The 16,753-nt window shown below is 38.2% G+C and overlaps 1 protein-coding gene across 2 annotated transcripts in view; it reads left to right on the top strand.

Annotated features, from left to right (window-relative positions):
• The window catches only part of CA8 (carbonic anhydrase 8), a 97,172-nt gene that overhangs the window by 13,738 nt on the left and 66,681 nt on the right, over positions 1 to 16,753 (top strand). For both annotated transcript variants that reach the window (XM_008067742.1, XM_021717447.1), the window contains exon 3: positions 694 to 818. In XM_008067742.1, coding sequence (XP_008065933.1) covers positions 694 to 818 — 125 coding nt within the window. The remainder of the gene's footprint in view (positions 1 to 693; positions 819 to 16,753) is intronic.

The raw sequence follows: 16,753 nt of genomic DNA on the forward strand, positions 1-16,753 counted from the left end.
AGCTAATTTTTTGATTTATTGTAGAGATGAGGTCTCGCCTGCCCAGGCGGGTCTCAAACCTGCGGGCTCAGGCAATCCTCAGCCTCCCAAAGGCACGGGATTACAGGCTGAGCCACCAAGCCTGGCTTATTGTTAATATTTTATCACAGTTTTGTTTGTGTTGATTGTAATGCTGACTGACCACCTGTCTTTTAAGTATGATTTCATTGTCATTTGATTTAATACTGATCCTCTTCATGGATAATATTGTTAGTCTATACACCTATTCTCTAAATGGAAAGCCTGTTAGTACAAATGAATGATCTGCAACATGATTTAATTTATTGATAGATCTATACAAATTATTGATCAGTCTGAGACTCAAACCATAGTCTTGTCTTCTAATCTGTGCTAGGTTTCAGTCTCAGGGAGGAATTTGTTTTCCTTGTCTACTCCTAAACTTGGTACATGTCATTACCAAGATTTTTAGTTTTGGACTTCTACTGTACCTGAATGGCCACTAGAAGAATTTCAGTCAAACCTAGATAGTTCAAGTTCACCTCACAGTCAAGATATATTTCTCATTTTGGCTTTGCGGATTTAATCCGTAGAGCTTATGAAAGCTATTTGGTAAGTAAAGAAGGTCTCTGATATTTATAATGCTGTACTAATAAATTTGTGATCTAATTCAGTAAAATTTATTTTCTTTTTCAGTTCTGTCAGGAGGACCATTGCCTCAAGGGCATGAATTTGAACTATACGAAGTTAGATTTCACTGGGGAAGAGAAAACCAGCGTGGTTCCGAGCACACGGTTAATTTCAAAGCTTTTCCCATGGAGGTAAGGATAACAAATCATCTTGTAAAAATCTTGTTATTCAAATAAAGTGATCAGCGATTTACTGAAAACATGTTAGTTTGAAAGTAGATGCATAATTCTTGAATTTTATTAATTCATACTGAATTTTAAAAGTGCTAAATGAAGTGAAAACTTGAGGCAGCAAGTGAAGCTTCCTTTCTACCTGAATGGCCTTGAAGTGTGAACCTGAACACGAGGCCATAAAGGTAATCGATGGTATCGAGTTTCATCCTAGTGTTATTACTGTTGTAAAAATTCTGCTACCTCTGCAGATTTATTAGATCACTTTTGTAGATGTTAAAAATAGATTATGAGCTGAAAACAAATAGCTATTGGAGAAAACTCAAGAATAATTAAAAAGTCTAGTTTAGCTAGTTTAAAATTGAAAGATTAGTTTTATTCACCCAATGTCATGGGAGGGGAAGGGAGAGAGGGAGAGAAAGAGAGGTTTAGAGTGTGATTCTTTTGTCTGAAGGATTCCTTCCCACACTTATCTTTTTAGTTAACTCCTGCTCTTTCTTTAATATCCAGTTGAAGTATTGTATCTTCTATGGCAGCAGACTCCAACCTTTTTGGCATCATAGATAGGTTTCATGGAAGACACTTTTTCCATGGATGGGTGGGGGCGATGGTTTCAGAATGATTCAAGTGCATCGTGTTCATTGTGCAGATCTGCAGTGGCATGAGATTTTCAAAGGGAGTGTACAACCTAGATCCCTCACACACACAGTTCACACTAGGGTTCACACTTCTGAGTATCTGATGTTGTTGCTGATCTAACTTGAGGTGGAGCTCAGGCGAGTGAGGGGGAGAGTCTGTAAATACAGATGAAGCTTTGCTTGCTTGCTTGCTGGTCACCGCCTCCTGTGCAGCCCAGTTCCTAATGGGCCATAGACTGGTAGATGCTGGTCCGTGGTCCAGGTGTGGTGACCTATGTCTATGGGAGTTTTTCTGAGTTCCTTTCCTGGGCAGATTGTCTTTCTCCCTCTCTGGGCTCCAAGTATACTTGATAGGTTGCTACTAGGTCACTGTCCCATGGGTTATAACATTTAGTGTGCAGTGTATCTCTCTTACTGACTGTGGGCTCCTGAAGAGAGGGTTTCCCTCTTACCTCACTTTTATTCCCATTATTTAGCCCATTGCCAGGCACAGTATAGACAGACAATCCATGTTGGTAATTTGAGGGATGTCTCTGTTGGACCAGGCCTTGTAGATGTTTCTTTCTATAAGGAACCTCATTTTGTCCCAGCAAGTAGCCCTTCCGTGGCATGTAAGAGAATATTTGGGCTTCTGGATTGCCAGTCTTTCTCTGTCATTCCCAACTTCATATATACTTAATATTAAATATAAAATTGTTCATGGCTGGATAACATCACATCTGTACCACCTCAGTGGCTGGAAATCAAGTAAGTGATATATGTACTTTAGAGGATTAAGTTGAAGTGTTTCTCAGCCTTACTTTAATTCTATTAAAAAAAACTCTCTTTAGAAGCTCAGGATAGCCTTCATTGAAAAAGAAATGTTAAATGTTTTAATACTGGAGAGTAAAATCTCAATTGCTGTATGTTGAAGAGCATATGAGGTATGTGTTGGTGAGGACAGTGAGGGGAGGCAGCTTCCTAAAGACCTTGCTGGGGAAGGTCTTCAGAAGTTACCTTCCTAGGAACTTTTTTCTCAATGCCTGTAGACATCTTCTCCTTTTTACTTCCTTAAGATGATTCTGGCCGGGCTCGGTGGCTCAGCCTGTAATCCCGCGCTTTGGGAGGCTGAGATGAGTGGAGCCCGCGGGTTCGAGACCCGCCCGGACAACTTGGCTAGACCTCGTCTCTACAATAAATCAAAAAATTAGCTGGGCATGGTAGTGTGCGCCTGTAGATCCAGCTACTTGGAAGGCTGAGGCAGAAGGATTGCTGGAGCCCAGCAGGTCAAGGCTGCGGTGGCCGGGAGCGGCCACTGCACTCCTGTCTGGGCGACAGAGTGAGACTCCAATTCAAAAAAAAAAATGATTCTGTGTCAGCTCTGGCTTCTGCCCAGTCCTCAGCCACCCTGAGAGGTAAATGTTCATACCAGAGTGCATCAAAGAGGAGAAAGGACACAAAACAATCCCAGTTAACCCCACTGGGTGGTGGGGGCCAGAGTGAAGGACAGGACCAGCCCAGATCGTCAGGGCATCCGCCTGCCCTCTTCTTTGGGTTTGAAAGTCCATTTGGTCATTTTGTGTCAATCAGTCCTCAAAGACAGACTCTAGTAACACAAGTTTTAGGGAGAGATGGGCATAATTGGGTAGGTAAGAACTTCTGGATGGGAATTCCAGGGCTTTGCTTGTGATACACAGAATATACAGCCTTGGGAAAGTTTAATTAGGGGAGTCAGCGATCTGGGCTCTTTGCTCTGCTGTCAGAATTTCTGGACCAAATGCCCAGATGGGTCCGGTTCCTTGGTGGCATTTTAACGGCTCTGGTCCATTAAGCACAGGTAATGGTTTGTTTTGAGGTTAGATTGAATTCTGATAGTTACAGGTAATGGTTTGTTTTGAGGTTAGATTGAATTCTGATAGTGAGGTTTTGTTTCTGCAGAAATATTTATACTTAGAATAATGGAATCGCCAACTGTAATTTTTCCAAAATACTTGATGAATAATATTTAGATTCTTTGTTATCCCAGATTATCCCTGATCCAATCCTAGAGAAAATACTTGTATCAGTCATCCGATGTCCTATTGAATATGTAAATATAATGGGTAGCAGAATTAGAGAGAGATTTCTAAGCCGAGGGGTGTGTGTGTGTGTGTGTGTGTGTGTGTATAGACTATGAAAACGGAACTGGGTTTTGAGGAGGAGAGGGCTCTTGTGGAGTGTTGAAAGAGAGGCAAGAGGGTCCCTATGTGGAAGAACACTTTGGGAGTAGGAATGAGTTGGCTAATGCAGAGACAGATGACTTACTACTGGTTTCCTGGTCACTGCTACCAAGGGCCACCTCAGACGGGCATGGCCAACAGGACAGTGGAAAGTACAACCACGTACCCTTTTGGGTAAATGATTTTTTTTTCTAGTTTTTTTTTTTTTTTTCTGAAGACACTGTTCATATTTTATTTTTATTTTAAGACTAACTTTAATCTGAATCTCACGTCCATGCACCTATGGCCTTTTTGTTGATTTCACTTAAAGTTAAAGAGATGGCTCATTAAACAAACACTGCAAACAAATATTTACTATGTCTGTTACGCATAACACACAGGAATGCCTTTTTTTCTTTTTTCTCTTTTTTTTTGAGTTGGGGTCTCACTCTTGTCTAGGCTGGAATGCAGTGGCACCATCATGACTCATCGCAGCCTCGACTTTCTGGGCTCAGGCGATCCGTCCACCTCAGCCTTCCAAGTAGTTGCGACTGTGGGCACGTGCCACCACACTGGCTAATTTTTTTCATGTTTTTGTAGAAACAGAGTGCTAATCCTAAATGTTACATTTGTCTCCTTTCCATTCCTCTCCATATTTGTGTTTTTCCTTGTTGAGGTTTTTAGTTTCCAAGAACACATATGCTTCCACAGCCATCTGAGCCTGTTCACTACGCTTTCATCTTATAAACCTGAATTCTGTTATAAAAACTCTAGGCTTATACTTAAATGACAGTGCCTTAATAAGAGAAAAAAATAATTGTGCTGCATTCTTTTACTGGGAAGGTCTCTCTATGTTATTTGAACTCCTGGTCTCAAACAATCCTCCTGTCTTCAAACTTCCAAGTAGCTAGGACCATTGGCATGCTCCACCATACCTGGCTCCAACCAGAATTCTTATACTTATTGTGTGGGTATTTTGCATTGTGATATTCAGCCAACACAGTGATATGAGAAGAAGACTGTTGATTCAAGACAAGTTTGAGATCTACTAAAATTAATTCTTGTATGCTTGTTCTTCTGGTGGCTATTAAATTGCTTATTTCTTTGGACATCAATAGATGTTTTAGCCTTTGAAGTCCAACTTTAATGCTATATGATTTATTTTTTATTATTTATTTTATTTTTGCCATTTGCTAACACTAGTATGCTCCAGGCACCCCCCATTCCATTGGAATTGTTTCTTCCATGCACATTAAGTTTTGGTACAAACCTGAGGCTTCTGGGTCTTTAGGCTCATGGGTTCACATTCATCTTGTAGGCTATATATTTTGATTTGTTTCTGGTCACTGCCATCTTTGCTAACTCTGTGGTCTGTATACTTTTTATGACTAAGCTTTACAATGACTAGCTATTCTTAATTCTAGAGGAGAATGCTTCCTAGGCATTTTGATTTCATGCTGAATCGATAAAATAAAAAAAGTGATGGGGAGACCAAGAACATGATCAAGTTGTAAGTTTTTCAAGGAAGAGCATTAACTTTCTGCCGTCCTCATCATTTTATAATCTGTCATAAACACACCAGGCTTATGCCTAAATGACAGTGACTTGATAAGATAGAAAAACAATTGTGCTGCCTTCTTTCCCCTTTTATTTGAAAGGGTCTTACTACGTTATTCGAATTCCTGGTCTCAAGCAATCCTCCTGCCTTCAAACTCCTGCCTTCAAGTAGCTGGGACTGTTGGCATGCCACACCGTGTCTGGCTTTATGCCTTTGTGTCCATTTTGTGATGGAAAAGTGAGGATCTTTAATAGCCAAATGTAGGAAGGGTATGATCTCAGAATAAAGCATGGACTCATGAATGGAATAGATTTCTCTTTTAAAAACCATACTATATATTATTTCTATTTTTCTCAGTTCACTACAGATGAATGATAGTTTTGTTAGAGATAGACACTAAGCCTATAGCCACTTTTTTGCCCTTTAGGGCTAAAAAGTTGATGCTTTAAGAATGCATTGCATGGAGGGGGAGGGGAGAGGAAAAAAGAACGCATCGCCAAGAGAAAAGTCCAGCCATATTGTAGGCCAGACCCTTATCTTTATACTGTATTTAAAGAGCAGCCATTGCTCTGTGTACTCTGAAAGGTCTCAGTAATAACTGAGCCATACACCAGCTGTTTATGGAAAGTTGAGTGTGTTAGGTAAATAGAAAAAAAAAAAGTTTATTGTGCAGAGCAGGAATCTTTAATTGTGAGGAGTCCAGGCCTTGGTTGCAAAATAGGCCAACCGAAATATTTTGAAGACTATATCTCACAAAAGAGTGCTACTCCTGAATGTTACATTTGTCTCTTTTCCACGCTTCTCCTCACAAAAAAAGAAAAAAAAAATGCGTGCCAGGTTGCCAGGTATCCTACATTTCTTCTTTTCTTTTCAGGCAAATGGTAGTACCTACCATTTAAGTGTTTTCCTAGTAACAGTGACCCGGTCTTTAGATTTGCATATTCAAGTCATTTGCATATTCATCTGAGGGAAAGGCATTTATTTTTGAGCTCCCAGGAAGAGTTTGCCTAGTTAATAGTGAAATAGGGACCTTTACAAGAAACATATCAAGGAGAGCTTCCTGTTTGTGAATCTCTTATAAAATAGGAACTTCCATTGACTTCCCAAGAAAATGTAATAGGATGACTTTAGTGAGACCGAATCTTACAAAGATTAAATATATATGATACATAATTTTAAAAATTTAGATTTAAAAGGAACTTTCGAGATTATCTAGTCCAAACTCCTATCTAATGTAGGTGAAATCTGAAGGTTCAAAGGTTAAAGGTCACTGGGCAGCTTATGGGAAATTCTGTTATGGCCTGGATGAAGAAGAGTATATTTGGTTAATTAAATGTTTCATTTACGGATGACTTATCCTCTACTACTGCTCTTTTTTGCTGATGTTTTAGGTGGAGAGGGATGATGCGATGAGCTTCTTCCTTGAGCCCCCTGGCCCTGTAGGAGTTTTTATGTTTGCTAGCATCCCTGATTCAGAGGGGCATGTGTTTTAGCCTAGCACAGGGGGATAGTAGTGAGGTTGTGGCACCCTGCTCCTGACCTACAGGCTGTGAAGTCAAAAATCAGAGTGGCTTTGTGAGAACAAAGGAGTGTGTGTCTCCAAGGTGGAACCCTTGCTGTTTCTTGAGAACTGTGGATGGAGTATTAGTGATTGTCCTTGTCCTGCCCACTTTACAGAGGTGCTCATCAGGGTTTGGAGAGGAAAGAACCTAGCTCAGGGCCACACACCTCAGAAATGCCCTTGAACTGACTTCTGCTCCAGGCAGTGCTTTTTTCACCTTCCAAAGCCAGTTCTTACTGAGAGAATCCTAGTTTGAGATTTTGTCTTTAGCTGTAGTTAAAACTTTAGATTGAAGTTGCTTTAGGGGGGGAAAAAGGAAACATTTCCATTATTAGGAGTTAGGACCGACCCTGAAGGAAACAGTTTGAAATTTGAAGTTCAATTTCTCTGTGAAATTTTAATTATTTTGACCAGAAAGTAGAACATCTTGTCTCTAAATATGATAATTATTATGATTTGTATTTGGTACCCTGTAATCTCCCACAGGGCTAGACAGTTGAGCCTCCTGGGTAAGCAGTTGAAGGAATTAGAACCTTGTGCAATGACCTCTCCGTTGGTCATAATTGTGGAAACTCTCTCTCACATTAAAAACAAACAAACAAACAAAGGAATTTTATGTTTCCTGAATTCTAATGAACACTTGCACTTTTACTTCATAAAAATCATGGTTTCTGCTTTGATTTGGCATGTTTATTTTTTCATTTGTTAAAACATATTAGTACAGAAATTTCACCATTTACTGAATAGAGAATAAATTACAAGGTTAAATAAACAGAAGTGTCCTTTTAGCTGTACCACAGGATGGGGCAATTTGCCATTCCCACTCGGAAATAGAAGTGTGTGAGGTCAACTTGACTTTTGAGGAGCCACATTAAACATACCTTTGACTTTATATTTGTGAGCATTTCTTTTAGTAGCTCATTTTTTTGTCATTGCTTGGAGACGTGTGAAAGATTGTTTTGGCAAACCAAACTTTAAAGAAGACTGGGAGTCGTTGTTCATGCCTGTAACCCCAGGATTTTGGAAGGCCAAGATTGGAGAATTGCCTGAGGCCAGGAGTTCGAGACCAGCCTGGGAAACATAGCAAGAATCCATTTCTACAAAAAATAAAAAATAAATAAACTTGAAAGAAATATTATACTGTAGCTGATTTTATGATATGAGCCAAATTTGTAGAAAAATTAAAAATTAGTTCCTTTAAATGAGTATATTGTATAATTAATGCATGAGTGGTTATAGATGTGCTACACATTGAAGATATTTTAAATTGGGTTCTAATAGACCTAAATTCTACCATAAAATACGTTTCCTCTCATTATACATACAGATAATAGACTCTGATTTGACTGTATAGTCTATAACTATGTGTCCATCTCTAAATAACTCATATTCATGCATTCATCCTTTGTCCATCTGTCCGCCCATCCATCCATCCATCCATCCATCCATCCAAGTATTTAATGAGAATCTATTGTTCAGGCCCTGGAATAAATGCGAAGGAGACAGCAGTAAGTGCAATAGACGACTCTGGGAGTTTTTGTACAGCGGGGAGGTTCAAATGCAGTGTATGTGATTAGTCTCCTCCCTGATTTTTTTCCTAAATGGGTGAATTTTTAGAAGATATATACAGTATTTTCTCCTTAACCACAGGGTATACATTTCAAGACCCTGGAAGCCTGAAACTACAGATAGTTCTGACCCTTCATAAATATATTTTTTTCCTATACATAGATGCCTATGATAAAGTTTAATTTATAAATTAGGCACAATAAGAGATGAGCAACAAGAGTAATAAAATAGAACAGCTATGACAGTGTGCCAGCATCACTACTTCTGAGCTCTGGGGCTATTATTAAATAAAGTACTGACTCCGTGAACACAAGCACTATGATACCATGACAGTTGATCTCACAGCCAATAGGGCTACTAAGTGACTCACTGGTGGGGAGTGCATACATTGTGTACGTGCTGGATAAAGAGCGGATTCATATCCTGGGCTTGATGGAGTGGGACAGAGGAAGATGGCATGAGATTTGATCGTGCCACTCAGAACTTAAAACTAATGAACGGTTTATTTCTGGCATTTTTCAGACTGCAGTTAACTGAAACTGCGGAAAGCAAAACCATGGGTAAGGGAAGTCTACAGTAATTGAGTGTTTCTGTGGCATCGAAAGAAACACTCAATTACGGTCCATGCGGCATGCCAATTTAGGCCATAAGAAGCTAATTAGAGGAAGATTTTTTTGAAGACATCTATGCCTTCAAATGCAGATATGTCTTTTGAGATGTAAATGATTGTCAGCCATATAAAATATTTAACAACTAGCATGTGAAAGGCATTGTGCTGGACATAACCCAGTCATAAGTCATTTAGGCTAGATTGATTTCAGTAACCTAACAAAATTAGAATCAGTAAGACACAGGATAGGAAAGTTTTCATGATGGAGAAGAGAAAGGTGTTGGTTCTGGAAAGCCAAGAGAACTTGGGAACTGTGTGGCTGCCTTTCTGAGGACATTGTAAGGGGAGTCGGAATGGTATATGGTGAGAGTTTAGGCTCCAAAGTCAGGAAAACTTGCATTTAAGTCCAAGTTCTACAATCTTGGGCAATCTAGTAAGCTCCTTCTAACCCCGATGTTTTTCTGTCTATTAAAAGTGAGAAAAGAGTAAACATTTCATATATCCTGTTATTAGGAAGAGATTTGGGGGACATCAAAGCTGTGACTGGTTGTGATGATAAAAATACAGTGAAACGATCCTGAGAGAGAGACAGAAAACTTTTTGTTACTACAAACAATAGAGAGTGAATGGAGAAAAAAAAATTGAAGTCTTTTTTTTCCCCCTGTAAAACATTTTTTCCCTTTATTTGAACATGTCTTTTGTAAGTCTAGTCAATAATGACACTTCCTGGTCATTTTCCTGACACACCTTTTTATTATGATTATTATACATGCATAGGCAGTGTAATTTATACTATCAGTTTATTTTGTAGGGAAAATGAAGTAGATATTGCCCTGAGAAAGATTAATTGGATAACAGTATGATAAAACTTTCAATTAAATGAAAGAATGTTAAGAGATTTTTAACTCCATAAATTCTTAACCTGTATAAAAACTATGTTCTTTCCTTCTGATATTTAAGAATGACAGCTTAAAATGGCACAGAGCTGTTAGTAAGATAATTGTGTCTTTGCTACTGCTTTGCTGTGCTTGAATATATTTTCTCTTTTAAGCTTTGCAGGGCTCCACACAACAAAAATTCATTATGGAAGCCTAGAGCAGCACACTGAGTCACATGAGAAGCTCGACTTCTTTGTGTGATGTGGTTTCCTAGAAGGTAGCCTGCTTTGGTGATGTAATTTACAAGTCAGAGAGAACTGCAGCCTGATTCCAGTTCACCATGGTAGTTGCTATCTGACTTCGGTATATTTGTTTAACCTCAGCTCCTTCATTGGCATATAAGGATCATAAAATTGCATTTACCCTTATGAAACCTAGGGAGAGGCTGTAAAAATTAAAAGTGTAATGTTGGAAGCACCTTGCACTGAATTTCTCATACAGTAATAGAAAATGCTGTTGTAAAACAAAATCTGGTATTCACTTGGAGTACTTTCTAAAAGCATTTTTGGGTCATAATTAGGTGTATTGTATGTAAATGTTATAACATAGGGCAAGATAGCTGTTTTGTTTTTACAGGGACCTGAAATACATAGGAAAAAAGTAGAGATTTTAAATTGTTGAATATAAGCATTAAGTACAGAAGATATTTATTCTAAGACCTGACAAATGAAATGTAGACCTTTTTTCATCAATTAACATCTTCACTTGGGGACCTGAAGGCAAGTAAATTCTTTAAACTCAGCTTAATGAATCACTTAAACCTCTGGATGAGAAAGTTTATTCAGTGGAACCAATTTATTTGGCTCCAGAGTTAATGTGTTTTCCATGAATATGTCTTGTGAACTATAAATTGGTAAGTTCTCTGAGGAGACCCAGTAAAGAGATCCCTTCTCCCCAGTCTGAGTTCTGAAAAATTGGGAAATAAAGTTTTCTTAGTCATTAGATAAAGAACAAAACATCACCACTATTGTAGGTAGAACTGTATTGGAGACACAGTTAAGTGTGAGAAGAGTATCTGACCAGAATTAGACAAATGTGCCATGCAGTTACAGACTGTGGGTGGTGGGGAGGGGTATTCCAGGTAGGATTTATTACTCTTCTCCCTAAGAGTAGCTCAGATTTCACAAGAGTTAAAAAAAGAAAAAAGAGGGAGGAGTTACTTGAAGGAGTGGAAAGCCATCTTTGTTTAGGGAAAAATCCCTCCTTATAAAAACCAGGAATAGGGAAGCCTTTCCTGTTAGTGAGACTCTTTAAAATTCTTCCACTTACCTTTTAAAACTGTGGCATGAGACATTAGCAAGAGGACTGTCATGTCTGGGAATGAGTAAAGGAAATCCTATTTCCTTTTGTTGCAGATTTGTTCATTTTAACCATCTGGGACCACATACATCTCTTTTGCTTGTTCTATTGTACCCAAGAGTCACACAATTTTTCTATCCCTTAAAGAATTTGGGGGTGTAGTAGCTGAGCTGGGATTTTGAATCATTTCAGGGTCTAGGTTTTTATTTTTTTTCCTCCTTCTTTCTAATATATGTGGGTGAGTTTTTGCCCAGTTCAGCATCTTGACCTGGGACCACTACTGTTTGAACCCTGGGTATAATTAAGGGTGGCGTACTTTTCAAAGACTGTGACCCTGGTCCAGGGCTTAACTTACTAATTCTCTTTCAAATTTGGGTTGTGTGGCACTGGAAATATTTTGCAGTAATTAAAAAAAAAAATTGTCACTTATCCACTTTGTTATGGAGAACAAATATTACAGATTTTTATCAGTGGGCATTGTGCTTAATTAATGAACGTATCAGCCCTGACGTGCTTTGTTTAACTATGTTCCTGATCTTGCTGTTTTTCTGATCTTGCTGATATAGAGCTTGGTTGTAAGAAAGGTAGCTACATATGGGCAGTGGCGTTGGTGACGGCAGAGTCAAGAGTATCCCATTAGCTATGGTCTGTGGCCTTCTCCTCAACTAAGCTCCACTGGACTGCCCTCTGTAGCTCTTTCTGTTCCAGAGGCTGTTTTCCCCATGAACAAGTGAGGAGAAAGTTGTTACTGGAGTGTTGAGTGTGTTAGGGAGGAGAAATGGGGGTGGTGTAGAACATTCAGCTAACATATGTTTGTGAAGTGTTTATAGTTAAAGCCAAACCCTGTGAGAAATATAAAATATAAGACAGCATTTGTTTTTAATGATTCTGTAGTCTGGTTGGGAGAGGTGGAAGTAAGACAGAAACATGTGAAAAATAATGATGGAAGGGTTAAATGACAATCCAGATTAATTCAAAACACACTCAGGAAGCAACCGCTGTGCATTTGCTGCTGTGGTTGGTGCTGACGGTGTGACAATGAATGAGAAATAATCCAGGCCTAGAAGAAGTTTACATTCCCTCAGGGTGCCAGATCTATTAACAAAATGGCTACTATGTTTGAAAAAAACTTTAGGAGATGGGATATAAACGAGAATACAGATCACAGAATAGTTGATTTCTGCCGGGCTTAGAGAATGTTGTAGAAAGGTTTGGTTATTGGAGCTGGGCCTTGACACTTGAATAGGAGTTAGCTGGGTAAACAAGACTGGGGAAGCCATTTCAGGAAGGGAGAGTAGCATGAACCAGGGCAGAATTTCTGGACTTCTCATGGTGTGTGGGATCGACACTGCAGGTAACCCCAGAGGATTCTAGAGTCAAGTTGGGGACAGCCCAACTCCTGCCTGAGAATTTCACTCTGCCTTCTTGAGGCTTCAGGGAATTTTAAGCAGGTAGGTGGTGTCAAGGACTGGACTAGGGTGGTGGAACTAAAATGGGAAAAAAAGAAGACAGATGGAAAAGGAAGAGGTGGATATGAGAGATGTTGTTGAGGACAAATGGATATGGCTTGATGAGTAATTAGAAAAGGGCAGAAGGATGCTGGGAAATGAAGTATTACTGGATTGGAATTATCGGAATAATGGTGGTACAATAAATAGAAAACAAAAGGACATCAGAGGGTTTCAGAAGTACCTTTGTGGAGAAGCTAATGAATTTGGCTGGTACTATTTTTACAGTAATACCACCCTCTTACTATCCATATTGCTTTTAATCCCAACTACTTTCAAATTAGGTAAACAACAACACGGGTTGGGTTGAGTATCTCTTATCTGGACTGCTCTGGGACCAGATATGTTTTGGATTTTTTTTTCTTTCATGTTTTGGAGTATTTGCATTGTATACTTACCCTTTGATCATCCAACCCTAATCTGCAAATCTGAAATCCAAAATGCTCCAGTGAGCATTCCTTTGAGTGTCATGTTGGTGCTGAAATGTTTTAGGTTTTGTAACATTTCAGACTTCAGATTTGGGATGCTCATTGTACTAGGTGGGGTTGCAGTTCCTTGAGAAGTTGTAACAATGTCTTTAGCTGTAGATGGGGTGAAGAGATTGAAATGTTTGAAGCTATACTAAGCCCTGTGTAATTTGAGTCTTAGAACAGTGTTAATCTTTCTACACACAACAGAAGAGTAAATTAAACTAAGGATTAGTAGATTTTAGTTTGTTTGTATTGTTAATAGAAGTTGGTTTGTATTCTCAAGGGAAAAAATTCAGCTTTGGAATTTCTATCCCCCCTTTTTAGTCTAATGGCTTAAATTTAATATGTATTTCTACCTGGGTTTTTGAGGTAATACCAGCAGAATCTTTTCTTTCTGGGGTGTTTTTTTTTTGAGGAACTTTGTCTTGATATCTACATTCCTTGGAATTGCTACAGTTTGCAATTGTTAACTGCTATTCCTAGAACTTCTCCCTTTCTCTGTCACAGTCTTTCTATTGGGCATGTTATTTTTCAACCTAGATGTCCACATCCTGCCAGTGGACCTTGAAACTCTCATGACTTTCTGTATTTTTATTAATTTTTAAAAATGGCAGAAAATAAAGATAAGGAATATTGATTGTGAAAGCAACAAATGAAGATGCATCAAAAATCACATGGATATTTCACATATACCTCTCTCTAAATTTTGGTAGAGACTTAATTTTGACTTTGATGTGAAAACCAGTTTATGCAAGCAATACAGAATTTTGTTGTAGACTATTAGAGTTTTTCTAGGAGGCCAAGTGGGGAGGATCACTTGAACCCAGGAGTTAAGTGCCAACCTGGGCAATATAGCAAGACCCCACCTCTATTTTAAAAAAGAGAAGGAATTTGCCCTACTGGCATTACTGATCTGGGGTGAACTGAAAGCTTGTGGAGAACTAGACCTTTGCTTCTTGATTCCATTTAAATTTGAGCTGTCCTTATGGAAAGAATTATACTTGAGATTCTGAGCATGAGACTCGAGAGTACTATCTGTTGTTAAACCACATGGTGGGTGGGGGCAGGAGTTTTCGAAAGGGGATTGAGGGAAACTTGTGGTCAAATGTCATGCTGAATATGAGTGTGGTTGAAGTTTTTATGTAATTAAACTCAAACGCAAAGTTTAGGAATTTCCATATTTGGAAGTGTGGTTTGATTTTTTAACATTATTTGAGTTCCTGGCATATGGCGAAACTTAAATAAATGTAAAAAAGTAGGTGAAAGAGTGGGTGGGGAAGTCTAGCTGTTGTGCCAGGAGCTGAGGATATAGAGAGAACAGAGAGAACAAAGTCCACCTGGGGGACTTGGCCCTTGCTGTGTCCTCTCTCTGGACTATTTCTCTCTAGTTAGCCACATGCCTTCCTCCTGTAGCATCTTTGGGTCTCTGTTCAAATGTCACGTAATCTGTAAGGCTAACTCTAATGTTCCTTAGTCTGTAGACACACATTTTGAGTTTGTGTCTATTCCTCTAATTGGTCTTTCTTCATAGCATTTTTTAGTAATTTAATGGCGTATAAGTATATATAAACATAGTAATTTATATATATACTATATGTGTATAAACTATAAATATGCTATTTTATAATAGCCTATTCTAGCTGGAGTTTAGGGGATTTGTAAATTAAGTAGTTGGAGATAAATTTAGAATGGTAGGTTGGGGACAGAGTGGAAGCTTTTGAATGTCGGGTTTCTACACAGAAGCTGTGCTTTGGTCAAATGTACGATGTTTATGTGGTATTTAACCAAGAGCAGTGGGGCATCCGTGTTTGACATTTCACAGTTATAAGATTTTCATTCAGTCACGAAATATTTATTGAGCTCTGTATGTGCTCAAGATGGCTTTGGGTACTAGGAACACAGTAAAAAAAAAAAAAAAAGCAAAAATCACTTTTTAAAAAAAACAAAACTTTCTTCTAGTGAAATGAAATGTAATCAATTACCTTGATCAGAAGAGGTGATGCCCTTTAGGAGATCATTGTCAAAAACCAGGAGTGATGTTCAGATAATCTGAATTGGGATGATGGCCTTGACAAAAGGAAAAAGAAGGGAGTGTTAGGAGCAATGGGTGGGGGGGGGTGAGGGGGGAAGAGGAATGTTCAGAGCCTATTGAGGGCTTTGATAGTTTGTCTGGAGTTCAGAAGAGAGGAACTTTTGATTCCTCTAAGATTTGAGCCTTGGTAACTGGAAGAATGGTGGAAACTTTAGGGCATGACAAAAAGGAGGACTGTTTTATTGGAAAATTGTGGTGGATAGTTGGATATGTTTTGAATTTGGCAGTTCTGGACGGGGTTGGAAATGTACGTCTGCATCACAGAAGATAGGTCAGAGACCAGGATTTATTGTAGCAGCTGATATTTACATATTTTTCTATTTAAATCTGGCTCTAGATAAATTAGTTAATATAAGAACACAGAGTATCTCTTCTTCACCCAATGCCATGGGTAACAGTTGTAATTTTAATTTGGTATCCTGTTACCAGTGCTTACTGGCATCACAGGAATATGTGATGTTCCTAAGTCCAATCGTGCAGTACTTTACCAAAGGGAAATTATATTGATTCTAGCTAATGGTTATTTTATATCCCCAGTTTACATACTATGATTGCACCTATAATAGTAGCATATGTTATCCTTAGCCACATCAGTAATCAATCCATTCTTGAAACTTACTAGGCTACTCACCGTAATAAACTGCTACTAAAAAAAATCTACTGCTTGATTATTAGAAAATATTGATGTAAATATAAGAGATTTGGGATTAGGTTTATACTCTTAAAATTGCTTTAGCTGATGATATATTTTGTGATCATTGATAATTGGTTTGCATTCTTCATGTCTTTATTTTTTGGGATATTATAAAATGATATAAAAAATGCCTTTTAGAATTTTTTGTGAGAAGCTCCAAATCAGAGCAAAAAGTTCAATTCGCTTGTCTACTCTTAGGCACAACTTTAATTTTAAGAAATATTATACTTTTTCTATTGAATTCCTACATTTGAATTGTAGTGAAGTATGTAATGAAAATTTTATTCATTATTTATGCCATATATATATCTAAAAGTTTTGTAAATAACTAATGGAGTGTTTTTGCTCAGCGTCCTTTATCTCTATTGTAGTTCATGGTTTCAGGTCAGTCAAGGAAGTCACAATGGAGGAATAATAGGAAATATTTCCCCCTATGTTACAAGAACTTCCAAAGGACAGTACCAGAATTGATTAATGTAGCTGCTCAGTTATATTTCCCAGGGCCAGTTTCTTTCTGTTTTTCTGCTAAGCCATTTCAGCATTTTGGCTTTTCCCTTTTGCTATGTTCACTCATGGTTGCAAGATGTCATCTCTAAGCACCAAATCCTCACTAATTAACCATTAAATGTTGTAAGAGGAAAGAGTTTATTCTCATGCAGTTAAAAATAGCTTTGTTGAGATATTATTTACATTCCATGAAATTCACCCATTTAAAGCATACAAATCAATGGTTTTATTATATTTACATTGTTATGCTACCATCACTGTAATCTAATTTGAGA

Source organism: Carlito syrichta, unplaced genomic scaffold (assembly GCF_000164805.1).
Source record: "Carlito syrichta isolate Samal-C Ts95f unplaced genomic scaffold, Tarsius_syrichta-2.0.1 Scaffold309741, whole genome shotgun sequence".
Taxonomy (NCBI): Eukaryota; Metazoa; Chordata; class Mammalia; order Primates; family Tarsiidae; genus Carlito; species Carlito syrichta.